Raw genomic sequence first — 19,965 nt, 5'->3', positions numbered from 1 at the left:
GGGGCGTGGCGGGGCGTGGCAGGCGCGTGTGGCCGCGGGGAGCCGCCCGTCGTCCCACCGTCCCACCGGCTGCCGCCCCGCCGCAGCACCGCGCGGTGAGTCGCCATGGGGGCAGCGGCGGGCCTGTCCCTCCGCCCGGGGGTGGGAGGGCGGCCGGCATCCCGGTCAAGGCTCCGCTGGGAGGGGGCGGGACGGGACGGGACCGGACCCCCCGGCGGAGCGGCGCGGGCGGGCTCGCTCGCCCGCCGCCCTCGGCCCCTCAGGGCGGGGGCCGCCCCCTGCTGGCTCCCCGCCGCCCGCCTGACGGTGTCCGTTTCTGCCCCGCCCAGGCCATGTCCAAGTCGCTGAAGAAGATCGTGGAGGAGAGCCGGGAGAAGAACCAGCCCGAGGTGGACATGTGCGACCGCGGCATCTCTAACATGCTGGACGTGCCCGGCCTCTGTAGGTACCGGCGGCGGCGGCGGGCGGGGAGAGCGCGGAAACTTCCTTATTTGTCCCGGGAGGAGCCGGGGCCGCTGCCGGCCCTGGGCGCGGGGGGGCGGCCCGGCCCGGCTGCCGCACCGCTCCCCCGGCCCCTCGGCGGTGCGGGGCTACCCGAGCCTCTCCTGTGTCGAGGGCGTCCCGAGGCTTTGGGCATCGGGGCCCTGGGGAGAGGCTTGTGGGCGGGGGGAAAGCACTCCGCTTCCAGCTCCCGACAGCGGCACGGCGAGTCGTCAGCGCGTTCGGGAGAGGCCCCGCTCCGCTGCACCGAGAGACTGGCGTGGGGAGCTGGGGCTGCCTCCCGCCTCTGCCGTTCCCCGTCTCGCCGCTGTCATTCTGGCCCGCGGGTGGCGGGGAGACTTCGCCTCCTGTCCGTCCTCGCCTCTCCCTGCTACCGAAGCAGAAACGCCGCCAGCCAAGCAGCATCTCCGCTGGATTTTGAAAGGGATGGGGTGACGTTAGCCTGGGCTAGGCATGGCTGGTCTCTGAAGGAGAGTAAGGTAATGCTGTATTACAGATACAGTAATACCCTACTTTGGATATTGCGTGACTACACGCATTCTTCAGAACTGTGACAAGTATGTCGTTACTGGTATGCTGCATTTGCTGTAATTAACTTACAGCAAATGCAGCATACCAGTAACGACATACTGTCACAGTTCTGGAGAGCACAGATGAAGAGCAATGCAGGTAACTTTGCCTTGCTTTTGCTTTGGCTAAGAGTGCGTATGATGTTATGGTACAGCTGATAGGCAGCGAGTTAAAGTTGTAACTGGCTGTGGCGTGCCACAGGCTGAAATTTTTCTGAATGCATGATGTAATGAGGAAAAAGCAAAATATAAAACAACCAACGTATTTGAAACTCTAACCATGTCCTGGTTTAGCTCTTTACTATGTTTATTAAACTTGATAGCAACCAGGAGCAAGTGTACGTAACTCTTACATGATGGAAATAAGTTGAGGGAAATGTATGGCTAGCTACAAACTCACCATTGTCTGCAGAGTCAGGAGCAGCCTGAAGTTTCTTCAGTCACATCAGTAAAGGATGAAGACTTAAGTACAGAACCTAGTTCTGCAAAACTCTGTGCTTAAGTCTTCATCCTTTACTGATTCTTTTCCTGCTTATGAGTTGTGCATGGGATTTCAGGAAGATTACATTGTAAAGCCCAGATATATGAACTCATGTTAAATAGAAAGCTTCACTGTATTTCTATTGGATGAACAGTTGTTTGAGACAAAGTAGTGTTTAGCTCACGTTAACCACAGACCCATTTTCAGAACTATACTTAGCCCTTTCAGATAAACTAATGCGTTAAGAGTATGGGACAGCAACAGAGTACTGTTGCTTTTGTTAAGTAGACTTGGTTCCTATTATCAACACTAAGACACGTAATTAATTAGCCACCTTTGATCTTTCAGGTGGGGGGGGAAAGGTAATTTTGAAGCACATGAGTAATGCTGAAGTAAAAAAAGCTTTTCTTGTACAAAGACTGTTTTGGCTTTGTTGTGCAGGCAGGGTCAGGGACCAAAATGTGGGACACTGTGGTTCACAGGTGGTCCCTGATACCAAGTTGCTAATTAAGCATCTGGAGCTTGTTTGGCAGGGAGCTCCCTACATGAAGCGTAGACTTGTGGTACCCTAGTTACACTGCTTCAGAGAAGTCTGTATGCAGATACTTTTGGTGCACGTCGTGTGAATTGATTTAGCATGGGGATTTGGGGCCTTCAGTTTGAGATGGAAGTTAGCCGAGGGGAGGAATGATGACTGGTTTCTGTCAAGTTAATTGAGACCTTCTTGCTTTTTCAGTTAGTCTGCACTCTGGCAGAGAAGGCATTATAAGTTGGGTGTTTGGGTGGGGTTTTTTTGGCTTTTTTTTTTTGTCATCAAGGTATTTGTTACTTTCCATCTGGAGAACCAATAACTTCCTCCAAATATGCTTGTTAAAAAAGTAACGGATAGGTATTACCTCTGAATTTTAGGTAATGATTTGAGAAAATGTTAAACTTGTTTGTTTTCTAACCCTGTCATCTGACTCCTAATGGATGATCTTCTAGTATAGATTGGGTGTTTTGGGTTTCTCTGGCTCTCAGAACTGGCAGAGAAGCTAGATGAGTCTGGCCTCGTGCCTTCCCTTGTAGGTGTGTTGGATATCTTTCCAGTGCAATGCAGTGTGAAAGCTTGCCTTTTCAGAAACTGTGTTTTTTCCGTGAAATAAAGATCTTTGTTAAAAACAATCATCATGATTCATGCCCAGTGACTGTTCTTTCAGAGCATATTGTCTTTCATGTGGGCCACGAGTAGATGTTCAGAGATATGGGTAAGTTTAGGTTATGATTGGAGGGAACATGGTGGTGGTGTTTGCCCTGTTTTTGGTTATTTGAGGCTTAGGGACTTACTAGGTTGGAGGATACTCCTGAGTTACTGTGTTCAATAGCCCATGATAGGGATTTTGTCTCGGATAATTATTTAATGGTTGCGAATGCCCCTCCCAGAGCAGCCAGTAACTCTTAAAGTAAGCTGCTCCCTATAGTCTTGGTTATTCTTCAAGAAAAGGACCAAGCCTTGTCCCACTGCATTTTTTAGTACTTCCTGCAGAGTGGCTAGTGGACTGACTGATACTTAAGCTTTCTTAACTTAATTCACATAGAATTAATGCAGACACAAGGATTTGGAAGCAGTGCACTGTGTAGCATCTGCTCGATGTGCCAATCCCTTTCCTTTAGGTGCAGACCTATTCTTGTGTGTTTAACAAAAAAAAAAAAATCATAAGTGTTCATAGAAAACTGGTGTTATATGGGGGCAGAGAGGAGAAAAGGGAAAGAGGAATATATGCCCTGGCTTGGACAGGATTCTCTCCTGGCTTCTCTTCCCAGTCTAGTGAATGACTTGCTATGATACAGGGCAGCCACTCATATTTTCTTTTGCCTTGACTTCCACTGTCTGTAGCAGTTGTGGGAGAGACAAAACAGACCAAACTTGCCTCTGTCAAATACCAGTGTCTCTTTCCAAATTAAGATGAAATACTCTTCCTCTCTGGGTAGAGATTGACACTCAGTATCTGAAACTGTCTTAAACTAGCTTAGACCTAGAAGCTTGACAACCTCTATATCTCTTCCCGCTTTTGTGTTTAGTAAAGGGAGAGTGGAGTTATCACCTTGTTTATAATGTGGTGTTCAGATTCACAGAGAAAAGTTCAGTAGTCGCTGAACCACTGCTTGCTCAGGAGTTCATTAATGTCATTAGAAGCTGAATTCTATTTTTGGAATATTCCTTGGATCCCAGCACTTCTGTGCTTTCTCCCAGTGACTTAAAGTACAAACTAGAATTGTGCCACAGGCCTTCAGAGCATCTGAATTTTCAAGGCTTTCAGAAATGTAATATGAGAAAACTCTTTTCAAACATGTTCTGTAGGAAAGAGATTTGAGGCTAAAAATATCCCTTGATCTAGGTGTTTTGTGCTTTAGCTCATCATAGTAATGCGAAGACCGTGTAAAACAGTTAAACTTCAAAGGCTTTTCTTATTGTTCAGGCATGCAATAAAACAAATGATTTATGATGACTTTATACAGCCATCAACAATTATGAAATTGTTCTTGGAGTAGGGACCAGTCTCTAATATCTCATTTATGTATGTTTAAGTGATTGATATGGGGAAGCTATGAATTAAGGAATTATTTTGCCCAAATAACTCGAGACATCTGCTGCTCTGTAGTCTTGTTGTCAGGGAAGGAATATTGGATGAAATCCTATTTACTCTGTAAGTGTTAATTTGCTCTTGTTATCATTCCATCTGTAAGCTATTCATATTTTACATAAAGTACATGCTTGTGTGGTAGGAATTAACATGCCTAGAATTATTTATCAGAAAGTTAGTGTTGATATAATTGTCTGTTCCTAAAATAACCAAAGCACAGAAGATGGAGGGGCAGGCTACTTGTAAGTTGTTTTGTACGATAGTGTAATGCTCGTCCTGCGTTAACTTCCTCCAATGGAACAGAAAATGTCTTATCTTGGTTCAGCAAGGTCTCTGAAGTCTTCCTGGTTTAGTTTTTTCCCCTTAAAAAAAAAAAGTCTTGTCATCTAAATATTTTATGTAAAGCTAACTTGCAGTGCATGGTAGCAGTATATGAAAAGGCTTGATACTAGGGCCAAAAGGCTTCGAAGAGCTTAAACATTCCTCCCTTGACCCACTCTGTTTTGAAGCAATGATGGGACTGGGACCATAACGAGAATTTGTAATTACTATGCAAGTAAATTGCTCTGGCAAAATGGTAGTATCCTGACCCTCGAACTTCTGTGTGGATATTTGGTGCATTCTTGAAATCAAAATAACTTATCGCCTGTATGCTAATTACCGTAATGTTAACAGTAAGGCAACTGAGGTCTGCAGTCCTCAAGTGCAGTCCTTCTTAGTGTCTAGGAGCTCCGCCGGTGGCATCCTAGAGAGGTTATAGTAATTTCCCTGTGGGAATCGTGGTGCCCTTTGAATCTCAGGGGACTGGCACTCGGGGTGAATGGTCTGACCTGTTGAGTGATCCTCAGTGAGTCCTGCTAGTTACGCTTACCTGAGCTGCGTATGTCCAAAGCAAAATGGCCCCACCAGGCCTCCCTTAGCTTTGTAGATATTACTTGGGGATGTTAATAAGTTGCTTAAGACAGATGTCTTTATCAGAAGAGCTGATAGTTCAGTTGTCATGCAGAATTGACTTTATATATAGGATGAGGAAAACCAGAGTCAGCTGTTTCCACAGCACAGTCCTCCTCGCAGGAGTAGGTGAGTGGCAGCGTACTGGAAAACTTGGTATTTCCAGGGGCTGGTTGTTTTGTACACGTCAGTTTAATGTAAGTGAGCAAATTCCCCTACTTGTAAGAAGTGACCAAATGCCACTTTATGTCTAGGCTCCCTTTCTTAAAATGCTTGCAAATCTGTTTCTGAACTGGTAGTAGCTTTGGACCTTTCAAGATTGAAAATCTTTTTGTCTAGGTATGGCTAATATGCTGCTGGAAGTAGTTCAGAGCACAGATGCCTAAACCTTTGGTCTTTTCAAAATAATATTGGAATCTTGCCTCTTTCATTCCTTTGTGGGATGTCAGCCTGCTTTGCACATCAAAGGTGCAATGGGATTCTTTGTCACACATCAGAATGGACTGACATAGTGGGGTTTCAGACAAGGTGTCTAGGCTTCGGTCGAATTTGGACAGTAAAGTCCATATTGAAATGTCTTTGGTCTAGGGATTTTGGCCTTGAAATTCTTGACATTGGGACTTTGTTCTATTCTGTACAGACGTGAGAAGAAACCCTGCTGAAAATAGGCTCTGTTGAAGAAGACAGCGATGTGACAAATACGGAGAGGGAGTAGTGAGAATAATGCTTGTAAGCTTGTGTTGTTAAAGGCCAGCAGTACACATGGCTTGATGGTTTAGTTAGCAGGCTTACCTTTAAAAACTAAATACGCACAGAACTTTTTATGATATTTAAATTCAGCAGGAGTTTGCTGTTCAGAAGACCCGAGTCTGCAGCCCCAAAGCTTAATTGCCCTTGAGTAACCATCCTCACTTCCTATGTATAGAAATGATGAAGTCGTGGCAGGAAAGGTTCACCATATGCATACACATGGATTAGATCAGGGTCTGTCTCAGTTCTCTGTTAGTAAAACACTTCCTTTTCTTACTCTTTTGTTTCTTAGTTCAGTTTGTAAGTGATCTAGAGCAGATACTTGCATGTGTTCTACTGTCTAGCGCTTAGTGCAGTTCAGTGACTTTATACTGCTGTGGTGTAAGTTGTGTGCAAGTGGTGTCTTCTCATAAGCTGGCTTCTTGCAGGAGTTATAAATTTTATTTGGTATGTTTTTTCTTCTAAACATTGAATTACATCTTGAGCACAGAAGCAGAAAATCCTAAGCACTTCTTTTAGTCTATTTCAGTCGTCATTCTGATTTGTGTGTTTTAAATGGGTGTTTCACTTAGTGTGGCATGGGGTGGTAAGGGCAGGGATCAGGACTACTTCCTTACCACTGCCTTGAAGAGTTTGTTTTATTTTGATAACCTTGGACATATCTAGCCTTAGTGTTAACAAATAATCATTTATAGAAGTCATATCCTCTTCATAGAAGAGGTGATTTGTAGACAGAAAAGAGTTGAGAAAGGCCTATCATATTGGTGGATGTATGAACTAAATTTGAACCTTTCATCATGTAGTTTCTCAAATCAGTCTAGCAGCTTATTAGAAGGCATGTAATGTGTATTGCTGGTTCTAATGCAATGAAGTTCATTATGGACTCCAACAAAGTAAAGAACAGATTATCTGAATTTTGGATTCTGTCCTGAAGCTGGCAAAGCTTTGTGCAAAACTGGAACGAACTGGGGAAGGCCACAGAAGTGTGGTGACAGCTTCAGTCTTCGTTCTGCTTTAATATATCAAAGGAAGCATCAACTTCAAAGGAAAAAAGAAATAGCACAAATGTTCTCTTAGAACTCACTCTGTGCCTGGCTGCCCGATTTGACTTTCCAGTCCCTGCACCTGCAGTGCAGCATGGGTTTTGCAGACCTTCGCCTGGCAGCAGCAATGCAGGGGTCCCACATGTTAGGAGTCCAGTTGTCTGTAGTGCTCGTGGTGAGATGCTGACTTTTTAGTATGGAGGTGAGGTGGTGTTAGTTGGTCTTGTTCTGTTACGTTAGTTCAACTTCTCTGCTTTAAAAACAAATCGTAAAGTGAGGTAGAAGCAACTTGGTACAGTATCAAAAGACAATAATGGATTTGTTTGTTTGTTTGTTTTTGAAAAAGCATCTTAAACAAAATCTTTACTTTCCAATGCTACTGTCATGGGAAGGGCAAAGGAAAAGTTCTGAAATGTTCCTGTACCCCAAATCTTCAAGAACAAAGCTGGAATGCCATTTCCTGATTTCTGGTGTCCGCAGCCAGAGCCCTGCTCTTTGTAATGCTGCACACTTCAGCCTTAAAGGCACTCTTCGGTGTCCTTAACATGCAGAGCTACCTGACATGCAGGCACGGTGAGTTGTAAAGGCATGGTGACGTAGCTGGTCTTCACCATTACCACTGTGAGAGGGACTGAGAGTACAAAGCTGATGGAAGTCTTTGGTATGTGTTGTGTGCTTTTTCCTGTCTTTTTGATAACCTAGGACTTGTTTGAACATTTGAGTCTTGGGGAAGATAGTACTTGACTAATTGGATCTTTCCTATATCAGCTTATGAGGGGGAAAAGGGCCCTCTTGGACAGGAGGACATTATGTGGATAGGCACACAAGCCGTTTGAATTGTAATGCAGAAGATATCCATTACTCTTCTTGTGGGGTGGCAGGAAACAGGCTAGGGCAGAGTAGGTAACTCCACTGCCTGGTAGGAAAATCATTGCTTCTCTTTAAATACAGTGGAGCAAGGCTGACTTCTTGTTGCTGCTGGTGAGTCTAGGCAAAGCCTCAGAGCTCTAGAATGACTTGTTTCTTAAGTTAAATGCAAGAAAATATGGCTTTTCCTGGCATTGGATCTGGCTCTGATCTAGATTAAGTTGCTGTGGAGCTGGAGACTAGAGCACTTCTCATCTCGGGATGCCAACTGGTAGGGTTGCCCTTCTGGTGGTTGTGTTCTTACTAGTCAGGCTTGGATAATCAAGGGCCTGTGAAACATTGACTTTTGCTGAATGTCACAGCTATTAAAATATCTAAACCAGGAGAAATAAACGCATGAGGAGTACTTAGGCACTTTTCACAAGCTTGTAACTATCTCCAGTATCTCCTCTGATTTTTTTGTGTAAATTGCATTCCTATATTTAGCTATATATGTAAGGAGTCAATAGTGCTAAATGGTTGCTTACGGTTCAGATGCTGATACGCCTTTTATGTTTTTAAGCTTAGAGCTCTTTGTGGAAGCTGCTGCTCTTGTCTGCCCTTCAGTGCTGTATTTTCTACAACACTCTTGCAGACTTTCTATGGGCTTCTTTCTCTGTCCTTCTGTTCTGCTTTGTGAGGTGGTGCAGGCAGTACTTAGACTGCTCATATTTTAGGAGAAATTTAGGGTGGGTACACTGTTTCTTCCTTTCTCCTCCCTGCCTCTCCTTCCTCCACAACCTGCAATTGCACAGGGAACTGTGGTGATGCTTTTTTTTTTTACACTGCACTTTCTGATCTGCTTCTACCTTTGAGTGACTGCTTTGATTCTGCTAACAGGTTATATTTGCCTATGGTAAGTCATGAGCTTTCAAGGGTTAGCTGAAACAGGTTGCTATATCAGTAAGTAAAAGCTCTCCAAGCTGTTTCCTCCAACTTGCAATTTAGTAATCATTGATTAGCATGGCCAGTTTTCACACATGCTCGCCAGGATATCTTCATTCCCTATGGCAGCAAGGCCCCTGTGGGCTGTCTCTGGGCTAATGTTAGTGATGTTTGTTGCTTGAGGAAAGCTCTGAGGGATGAGAGATGTAGCACTGCAGCTGTCCCTCAGGCTGGAAAAATTCCCAGCTGCCTAGGAGGGGCAGCAAGGTAGTTTCTAGAGCTGTTTTGAAGAGGCTGCACTGGAAGTAAGGAAAATGTGTAGGGGAGGAAAATCTTCCCATTTTTCTAGTTCCGATAAAATACAACAAACTTTTTACGGGGGGGGAGAAGATGTTTGAGAACTCCTTCAAGGTGCGAGTTTCTCCTCTGACTATTTAGCATATTTTTCTAATCAGATACTGTTGTCAATTGTGGGCTGTGGAGCTTTTAGGGAAAGCAGTAGTGGTGTGAAGGGTGGAAGTAGGTAAGAAGAAATGTAAAGGGTGAAGTGTAGGGGGAGTGCCAGTCTCTGTAGCTGCCTGTGCCCCATGCTCGTTTGTTCATTAAGGTGGAGTCTGAGGGGCTTTGATCAATCAGATCATTCAATTAATTTCAGTAAATATTGTGTGTTGTCATCTGGCCATTTGCCACACAACAATGATGCTAGTGAGCTACTGTGCTTCATGGATGCGAGGCTGTAAATGCAGCTATTGGTACTTGGGACTTAAATCTAGCACTGACTTGAAAATTAATTGGGAACATGCGGAAATGTAATTGCTTGTGGCATGTGTTCTGTTGGGGTAAATGTTGGAGTACCTATCTGTTTTTCCTTGGGAAGGATTCAAAGGGTGGAAATGAGAAAGGTGTCTGGGTGCCCAGAACCAGATCTGTACTGGGACGCCCTAGTACTCACTGCTCAAGTCGTGTTTGATGCAGTAACAGAAATGTGAAGTAAAGGGGCAGAGGAGTGGCTGGGTGTGTCCTTAAGTCTTGAGCTTGTCTTGTTTATTGTGACAGTGCACATGAATCTGGAGTTACTGGAGCAAAGAGAACAGCTTGCCTGTTTTAGCTGAAACAGCTACAAGCTCTCAATTGCCATGTCCATAAACTAGCTTCTTTCTCTCTTCATTTGCAGTTACGTTGTCTCATATCACGCAGCTGGTTCTGAGTCACAACAAGCTTACAAGTAAGTATACTCCTAATTTTGGACTTCATTACAGGCAGTTGAGCAATATTGAAAAGCTGACATTGATAGTTTGATTTTTTTTTTCTTTTTTTTTTTTTTAATAGAGCACAATGTCACTGTTAAGAGTGCTTCTTGGTGAAGCACTTTAAAAAAATAAAGAGAATGAGAATGTGACTTAGCAGCCATTGTTCAACATGCCTTTCCAATTTCAATACAGATCTGCCATGTACTGGAAGATCTGTAATTATCAGTCTTGTTACCAGTTCAGCCAAAAATCCATTCCCTACCATGGCTCTGAAGTCCTTTTGTTTAGGTGAGGACTTCTGGATTTTGTTTTTTTAACTGTATCTGAAATGATACAGTTTGCATTTTGGTAGATAGATAATTAATTTGACTGAAGCAAGTAAAAATAAATTACAACTCAACTGCATTATATGTATAACCAAACATACGTGAGCAAGGCCAACTGAATGTGAGCTTCAGGCGTGAAAGTCAAGCAGTCTACTTCTGAAAAAAAAAAAAAAATCCTTTGAGTGTAAGTTGTCTCTTGCTTGTACTGCCCACACCACCTTCAGTTACTACGTTGTGGATCCTACTTCCCATATTAAAGAAGCCCTTAAGTGAGGTGTTGGTGAATAACATGTCATGAGAGCAACATAAATGTGAGACTCAACTTAGTGGAGGCAGATATCGGACTGACTTTTGCAAGGCAAAAAAAATATTTTTTTTGTAAGAGAATGCTTCAGGCTTACCCATCAGTGTTTTGTGCAAACGTTCCTGCTGCTTGGTTATTGAAAGACAAGCAGTGAGTTTCATCTGATCCCTGTTACTGTGCATCTTCTAAAGAGAAGAAAAATGTTGGTATTGTTGGTGTTCTGCTTGTCCTTGTCTGTTCTCTGCATGTGACAGTGGATTTCTATTTCAACCAGTCCTTCCTTTTTTGGAACTGAATTTTTTAAGAGTGCATGAAATGGGGAGGGGAATGGAACCTGCAAAGGGAGCGGGTGTTGATGAGATGACTGGGTAGGTGCTTTGGCATGTACCAGGCTGTACCCAAGGAAAGCTCTACAAATTGAGATGGGTTTAAAAAAAAAACAAAACCAAACACGAACAGAAAAACCCCTAGCAAACAAACCAAAAAAACCCAGCCTATTGAACTCTAAACTACTTGCTGCACAAGCTGTAAGATGGTATGTGTTATGTAAAACATATGTATTAATGCAAAAATCTCACTTAAGGCTCTGAGCATTTGCAGAGGATTAAGCATGAGGGAAAAAATTAAAATATTCTTTGATTCTAGCACATAAACACTTCTACTCTGGATGCAGTTTATTGGGTACTAATGCGTAGCTTACAGGGTTTGTAGTAGTATAAATAGTTAAAATTATGGGCACTATGTGAGTGGCTGTGAGAAGTATGAATTAGTTATTCTAGGCCCTGCTTCTGATTGCATAGTGTCCTCTAGACTGGCATCTTGCTATTTGTTTTTGTCCCTATTGTAGTTTTCAAAGAAATCTCAATTTATTTATAAATACGACCAGCAATTTCCAGCCATCTAACATGTAAATGATAACCGATGGGTAAATTCATGGGAAAATTCAGGCAGGGAAAATCATAAGCATCACTATTAAACACACAGCTGTACCCTGGGTTTAGAAAGTCATGAAGTTCTGAATAGCTGGAAGCTGAGAGAATGTTTTGGGAAAAAATTACGGTAAACTTGCTTTTGGCATATTGCGATCTGGCATCTGTTACCAGCCACTGATGGAGTTGGGCTACAGGGCCACCCAGCTGGTGGCTTTTGTGTTCCCTTAGGTCACTGCAAGGAGATGTCTGTCTCTGAACTTGAGCTGTTTAAAAGCTAGGCAGTTAATTGTATCCAGCCACTTCAGCTTTCTCTGCAGCTTCTGGAGGGTTGCGGGTGCCTTGAGATAGCGGTTCATTCTGCACACCTCTATCTAATGCTTGTGGTCAGACAACGCATACAAAGTTGGGTACCTAGTGCTGCCAGGCAGAACTTCTCTCTGGTGCTGATTATTTGCTCTGGTATCTTCTGTCTGAATGGCTGCTTACCTGGCACAAGGATGAAACAAGTTGTAAGCATTACTCTTGGTAAGCTTGACTATGCTTTCTCTGGGATTTGTAAAAATCCTACAACTTCTGAAAGCTAACATACTTCCAAGGACTTAATAATCTCTTCCACGTGACACCTTACAAATCTTAAATGTACCTAAAGGGTGAGTTCAGCTGAACACACAACTGGCTGGGCAGGTAGCAGATATCTACCTTGCTCTGAGGAAGAGAAGACAGGCTGAAGCTCCTGCAAGGAGACTTGCATCGTGGTAAACTTGACTATCTGAGAACTGAGCCTGGGGAGGGTGACATGCTTCAGCATGAGCACCAGAGTTAAAAGCTAAGTAACTAACCTATGTCCTAGCTATGTGTCTTAGCTGTAGACCTGGCTAGGGAAGGAAAAAGACAGGGTAAGAAGAGTTGTCCAAGAAGGATGTGTTCACGTTGACTTTAACTATTCAAGAAAAATCCAGAGTACACCATTTGTTTAAAGCAGTTTTAGTTTTCACAATACCAGTTTAAGGATTGCCACTACTCTAAAATTGTGTTAGATTAAATCTCAACTTTTAATTACTGCTCTCTTCTGAAGTAGCCCTTAGATCAGCAGGCTGCAAGTATATCTGTTCTCTCAGCCAAGGGATTCTGTCAGCCTTTCTAATTGCTATGTTTGGATTTCTTTTATGGGAAGGTAAAACCACTGCTTCTCCTGAGAAGTAGCTCGTCAAGTCTGTAACTTAGTATTCTTTCACAAATTGATGTAGACATTTAAATAGACAGCACACATTTTTAAAAGGCTAAATTTCAAGTTCATATTCTCATATTTGACACTGTTGACCTAATCTTTTAAGCTATGTAATTAATTGTCTTAGCAGATTGTTCTTAAAATGACTAGGAAGCTGGTGGCAGTGACACTTGACATGCTACACTAAGGTCATATTAGCATCTTCTACTAGTTTTCTGCCATTTAAATGAGTGTTCTGTTTGCTTTTTTTTCTGCTGTTTAGAGTAAATATGTCTATCTGGAAGAATAAATACATGTAAAAACTGGATATGCATATTTTTATGTAACCATAGTTCATATTTTTGCCAGCAAACTCTATTAAAAGTAAGTAAAGTTTCATTAGCAAGGATGAGGACAGTACCATTAAATCCATCACATTGCTTAGAATATTTTTGTGGCATGGTTTTTGTTAATATTTTTAGTATGCCATTCATACTGTTGGTGCTTGTGCATTTACATGTCTAAATCATTCATTATCAGAAGTACTCAAATCCACATTGATTTTTCTGGAGAATCAGAGGCTGGATTTTTTCCAGCTGTCTGGTGCTGTGCTAATGGAAGATTCTTGAACTGGCTGCTTCTGCTCTAGGTAACTTCTGAAACAGTTGAGTCTGTCCTTTGCTGCTTGATGAGAACTTTTTGTGCTTCAAAATCAGAAGCAAAACTCTGGGGGAAGATGAACAGCTGCGATTCTGCAGTCTTGTTGAACCAGTTGCTGCCTAAGTGGCAAACCTGGGTTGATTCCACTTTGGGGTCTCCTTTGACAATCCAGTTGAAAGCAGAGGGAGAAAGTGAGTGTGTTTTTTCTTAACTCAATGTAGACATATGGGCCAGTGTCTCCATGTATTGTACTGGGAGTTTTTTGATCCATCATTTAGTTTATTTCAAGCCTTCTATCCAGTATACAGCTGAGAAGCAAAATTAAAGACAGTCATGCTTATGTTATTAGCCTGCATGGGTCGTCTGATCCTGACCCAGGTGTCTTTTGAACCTATTGGCTAACTTCAAAATAAATGGAATAGAAGTCTTGACAAATGTTCATCAAATTTGTGGAAATGAGTGGCTGAATGATAGAGACTTGCCCTTCAGTGTGGTGGATTAATTTGGGTAGATGTGACCAAGTTGTCTTTGTTCCATGTCATTTGATGGTAGCTGGGGACATACAGGTGACATTCACCTCCTGCTCAGTGGGATTGTTAATAGGACATGAATAGTGGTAGGGAATTAGGGTACCTGTGCTGGAGGGGTACGGAGGGAGTTGGAGCCACAGGATATACTTCTGTAGAAACCATGCTTGATCAGTGTGGTCAATCACAAATATTGTTTCCACATCTTTTGTGCAACAGTAATAATTTTTATGGGCATCCATTCTACTGTTTTGCGCGCTTCTACTTAGGATTGCTTCACCCAAGTTCAAGTGGAATGTAACTTCTCTTGAAGTCTGCAGCAATTCTGGCCACTTGTTCTTTCTGACACTGCTGTGCAGGACGAAAGTGAACTTAAGGTGTTGGTGTAGATCTGCATGTTTTGCAGAGCCAGCCAGCATGTTTCCTCTTATATTGCTGGTCCATGGTTGATACTGGGGTGGCCATGCCAGTTGCATGTTATGCTGTGCTTGGTTTCCAACAGTTTGGACTGTCATGAGGCTTCTGAAGTTTTGTGTTAAGGAGTTTGTCATAGAAGTTCTTGAAATCAAACTTTGTCCTACTTTGTTCAAACCTCTTCAGCTACAGTTTGTGGTTTCATAATGGTTCTGGGGCACAAGTTGGGAATTGCGGAATATTGGATGTCCAGGGAGCCCAGGTCAGGGAGAGGAAAGGCATGTTACCAAGCTTGGCTGTCTTTCCTACTCTGGGACTTGCCCCATGTCATTTCAAGCAGAATGGTTTGGAGCTCTGGGACACAGTGTAAAATAGATGAGTGAGTATGAGGGTTTTGGTTTTTTTTTTTTCCATCTGGGAATGAGGTTTGTGTATCACATTGTCTTGAGGGCTTAGCTTTTTTTATAAATTAGTTGCACCAGAACACCAAATGTCTGTCTTTGACTGGAAAAAAAAGTACATTTGCAGGCTTGAACTGAAGTTGGCAGGGTAGATTAGGCTTCACCTTTTGGTCCTCTTATGCCACTAGATTTGTAAGTGAGCAGTAACTGGAGCAGAATTAGCAATACAAAACCTCCCATTTTTAAAGGAAACTGTTTGAGCATATATATTGTGGCTTATCCTTACCTGACTTATTTTTTCCTTGCAGAGCAGCTTTTGTGAACTATTTTGCCATTAACTGGTACTGAAACTTGTAGACTTTATATAGCTAGGCTAACTCAAGGTATTCTCCAGCTGCTTCAAGCATATGCAAAATTTCACATTCTAGTATAGTGACATTTAATATCCTTACTTGGTATGCTGGTGAAGTTTGACAATTAAAATCCCAGTACTACATCATGAATAGGAAGTGTGCTTGAAGAGCTCTCAGAAGCTTAGGTTAACCCTAAGGAAGTCCAACCCGGGAGTGCACAGAGGGGAAGACGTGACTGGAAAGCAGGCTGGGATGTTAAAGGTTACTTTAGCATTAACAACACGTACAATTTACCAGTCATCAGTACGGGCACAGCTATTACACTGCCAACTTGACATGTTTTATTTTCACTTATTTTTGGGATATGCTGTAAGTTTTTGATGACTTGTAACTACTGTAACAGTTATTTGACTCCCTGAGATGATTAATTGATGTTGTAATCATTTGGAGAATCTATTCAGAGATCTAGCTTTTGTGTCATCATCTGATCGTGCCTGGAGTTCGTGTTTCTGCTCAGTAGAAATACCGGTATTATACGATTTGTCCATTAGAGGTCACTGTTTAAATAGCTTTAGCAGTTTCTTTCGGGGGAAGGCGCTTGTACTCCTGGCAGCAAGTCAGCCTGCCTGGTAGGTAGTGGTGGACAGCAGCTTAGTTTTTGCTATTCTCCTCAGTCTCCTTAAGCTCAGGTGATCCTATGCTTGCCAGCTTCACCGTATTCTTGTGCTGCATTTAAACGTTCTCAAAGGTTGTCTGCTATTCATATCTCACTCCTGATGATTTTTCTATCCTTTTGCTCTCATGCTCTGATTCCTTGCCCATTATTAGTAAATGTCTGAACAATGAGAGGTCGGTAACAACTATTTTTTTTCTCAAACCTCCCCTCTATTACCTGATGTCACATTCTCTGTCCTTCTCTCCCTTTCCTCTGAGCTGCTGTCCCATACTGTCCTCTGCTTTTTCCATTGCTGATTCCTTGATTCTTGAGTGTAATCCTTTACTCATCTTTAGTCCTTTCCCTTTTCTGAAGTGATCCGTTAGTTTTTTGCTGCTGGTTCCCATTTCCACACCTGAATTTTGTTTCTGAGTTCACTTTCTGATCCTGTCAGAATAGCTGTGTCTCATTAATTGCATTCCTTTGACAGCCACGCAGTCACCCTTTTTATAATCCTTGCGGATTTTGCCTTCTTCCAGCAGAGCAGTTCAAAACTTTTTTTTTTTCTGCTCACACAACTTACTGCTTCTTTGCTCTACCGTCACCTTCTAAATTGTCTTGCTCTCTGTGTGTGACCAGCACAGAAGCTTGTCCCTTCATTGCTGTTAACCCTCTTGACTGTGTCCTTGATCATATTTAACATGCTGCTAAAATCCCTTGGTGTCATTTTTATATTGGGGCGTCTCCTTTATAAGTCACCTTTCTGGCTGTACTGTATACCTAGATGTATTGGAGGTAGTCCAAAGACAGCAACACTGCATCTGTCTGTCCTGAATTCCTTCCCAGTCTAGCTGCTTTGTCTTCTTCAGACTGCTGAAATGTGTTATGGTGTCTCCCACTGGCATTGTCTGACACTTTGCATTTTGGCTGGTATCAAGTTATTTATATAGCAAACTTGCTGACTTCTGGGGGGAACTAGATGCCCATATACTCTTCACTCTTTGTTGCTTCTTGTATTCTCCTCTACTTTGCTTCTGCCTCGCTTCCTTCTGGTAAGTCATTCCACACTGTTGTACTGACATGATACACCCCACAACGGTGCAGGTAAGCTATCTGCTTAGCGAAACTAGGGTTGTGTCCAAAGCACAAGACTTCTGCCTGACAGTGGCCTCTCAACTGTGCTTAGGAGTGGTGCTTTAAATTAACTATAAGCCTTTAATTTTCATTATATATTTTGATTTGTTTTTACTTCCTATTTCTGGTGCAGGGATCTCTAAAGGGAAATATCTTTATGAATGCAGTGCACAGGGGGATGTGAGAAGGAGGGAAAAGGAGATCCCTATACATCATGCCTTACTAAATTTATGACATCTGAGTTCTGCACAAATATTTAGATTAAATACCTTGTTAGCTTTTTTTTCTCCCTGAAAAAAACCCAAACCTTTGGTTCTGAGAAACTACAGATGGTAGAGCATTTTAGCTTTAAATAATATAAATTTTGGTCTTAAGAAACTTTGGGAGAATGAAGCAGAATAATTTTGAGAGAGTTTTGTGCTGTAATGGTATAAAGAGTGCATGCTGAAACTACCCCAATTTATGCGTAAATGAAATTGTCAAAGTTTGTGCTGTATGGCAACAAAGTTAGTTTTGCATAATAAGTAAGCGTACACACTAAATACAGCACTAGACACAAATCACTTGTCTTTAACATAGTTCTTCAGCAGCTGTTGTTGTCTTATTAAAAGGCATCTGCAAACATATTAACTCCTTTTAGTTAAACTCTCAATGTTTTCTGACATGTTTTAGTACAAATTTCTTGTGTCTTCACATATCTCCCAATGGCTTAAAATAGCTGTAATTTTTTTTGTGGAAGCCCCATATAAATGATCTTTCTCCATGTGTATGTACGGGTTGTAATGTAAAATTGTTGGAAATCCTGTTGCCAGGTATAGACTATTTTCAGGTTGGCATTTTCAAAACTAGTGAATGTTGCACAAGTGAACTCACTTCATTAAAGAGCTAATTTTCTATCATATTAAAGAATTTACTGTCTAACAAGCTGAGTGGATTTTTTTTGTTGCTAATATTGAAGGACAGAGGTGAAAGGTAGATTTGGTCTAGATTGAGGGGAAACTAGATTTAGTTTTATATACTTGGTTTTGTACTCTATTTTCTATGTATTCTTTTTGTTCTTCTAGTAATCAATCAGGTGTGTGTTGTTTGAAGTGGATAATGACACAGCATTTCCCTTCAGACCACTCACCCATCTGGCCTCTTACTTTTTCCATTTTTTTTCCCCCCCCTGTGTCAAAAATATTGTAGAGTGAAATAACACTTAGGGTGAAATAATTTCCTGATCTTTATCTGAGGATGGGCAATTTGTGGTAACATGGTTTCTTTTGTCTAGGAGGAATATCTGCTGTAGCTCAAAATGAAACGTACCGTCAGCTGAAGCCTGGGATCAGCTAACGTAAAAGTGCAGAGAGAGCTCTACCATACAGACTTAAAGAAGTTGCTTTAAGTACTGGGTATAGGGAGCCCAAATTAGGAGGGAGTTTAATTTATTCCCAGCTCTGAGGGCTGGAACAAGAACATCATGTGTAAACACATGTGCTGACTTTGCTTTTGAGCAGTGGTGAGCTCTTTTACTGCAGCCTCTTCCTGTGTGTGTTTAGAGGATGGGCTGGTGTCTCTGATAAACGGTGTCAGCATGGCAGTCTGTGATGCTGAATGGGGGGAAGAGTCAGTTGATCCCAGTAGCAGTGAAAAATAGTCCTATGGGAGTTCTTAAAAACATTTCAGTGATATAAAAAGTGTAAACTACTAATACTGTCCAATAAAACAAAATGAAATTATGGACTATTCGTTTTAGATACAGTGAAAGCAGGATTTTGTAAACAAGCACTGCTAAAAGCACATGAGCAGGTCAGTATTCTGAGTAAGAGACTGAAGTGACCTTGACCTGTGAGGGGTAACCTATAGTATCTGATCAAGACCTGATGTTCAGGGCATCTTTGGTTAGTCCCTCTTGTGAACTGCAGAAAGCATGTGAAATTGACTGAAGTAAGGAGAATATTGAGGGAGGGGAAGGTGAGCATGCTGAACTTCAGCTGCTTTGATTTAACTAAAGCCAGCTACTGTGCAGTAGTGTGAAACTCTGAAAACAACTTAAACACCTGGAGGAGACTCACTGAGATTTAGTGAAGACCATTTGCAATTGCATTTGGTGGAAGCCTAATAATAAATCTCAATTTAACACTATCAGCTAAAGTTCTGTAGTCCTGCAGAAGTTATTTTTCTTGACCATTCCCTGCTGTTAAAATATCAACGCATACACATGATCTGACCTGTAACAAGGGGATGTAGCCTGTGTTCTTCAACTGTTGCCTGGTGTACCACATGGGGTTTTTTTCTCCTGACATAAGAGTAAGATAACAAAGCATCTTGGATGAACTGTGCACTCCTCACAAGACAATTCTTGAAGCTGAAAATGCTGTGGTCCACTACAGTACTTTCATGTCACACTAATTCAAAAAGCTTGGCTAATACTCTGTTTTCTTCAAAATTATTTGTAGAAATGAAGGGCCATGTTCATATCCGCATTTTTATACCCACCCTCACTTGAACAGTATTGTTCCTTACTGCTGTAAAAAAGCCAACAAACATCAGATTTTTGTGAGCTATTTTGGTGTGGTTTCAGTTCTTTGCTGTTAGGTGATTTATTTTCAATCTAGTAATCCCTTCCTAACCTTAGCCCCTGGTTTCTAGTATCTCTCCAAACTCTGAAGTGCGTCTTAAGCTTTCTTCTCAGAGGAGAACAGATTTGTCCTTTGTCTTCACTAGATGTCACTTGATTCCCAGTATCTTCTCAGCCTTTCTTGTGCTCACAGCACTTCTCCTTAGACTGTGGCTTCTAAATTAAAACTGTTTATTGATAAATTGCTTTGTTAGCCCAGTAGCACATCAGTGAGCTATAATACAATTTAAACGTGTTCATAAGAAAATTTTCATAACTGCAGTGCTTCTGTGGATAATTGTAAACAAGAACTCTGCTGGTTTCTGGAAAGAGCTGAAGATTAAGGAGACAAGTTTGTTTTTAATGTTTTCAGTGTGAGGAAGGTTAGTATCCATCTTTGGAAGAGGTTGGAGGGTGGGCAAAAGGGGAAACTTGAACTACATAGTGTGTAAATTAAGTACTGTATGCTTCACTTGGGATCAGGATTCTC

General features: G+C 42.0%; 1 protein-coding gene across 1 annotated transcript in view; it reads left to right on the top strand.

Moving 5' to 3' along the window:
• The window catches only part of RSU1 (Ras suppressor protein 1), a 111,620-nt gene continuing 91,655 nt past the window's right edge, over positions 1-19,965 (top strand). The window contains exons 1-3 of the mRNA XM_052803332.1: positions 1-95; positions 330-441; positions 9,885-9,935. Of these exons, the coding sequence (XP_052659292.1) occupies positions 333-441; positions 9,885-9,935 (160 nt within the window). The 5' untranslated portion in view covers positions 1-95; positions 330-332. The remainder of the gene's footprint in view (positions 96-329; positions 442-9,884; positions 9,936-19,965) is intronic.

The sequence above is a fragment of the Harpia harpyja genome, chromosome 1 (genome assembly GCF_026419915.1).
Source record: "Harpia harpyja isolate bHarHar1 chromosome 1, bHarHar1 primary haplotype, whole genome shotgun sequence".
Lineage (NCBI taxonomy): Eukaryota > Metazoa > Chordata > Aves > Accipitriformes > Accipitridae > Harpia > Harpia harpyja.
Note: the sequence above shows the minus strand (reverse complement) of the source record. Positions and strands in the feature narration are given on the sequence as shown.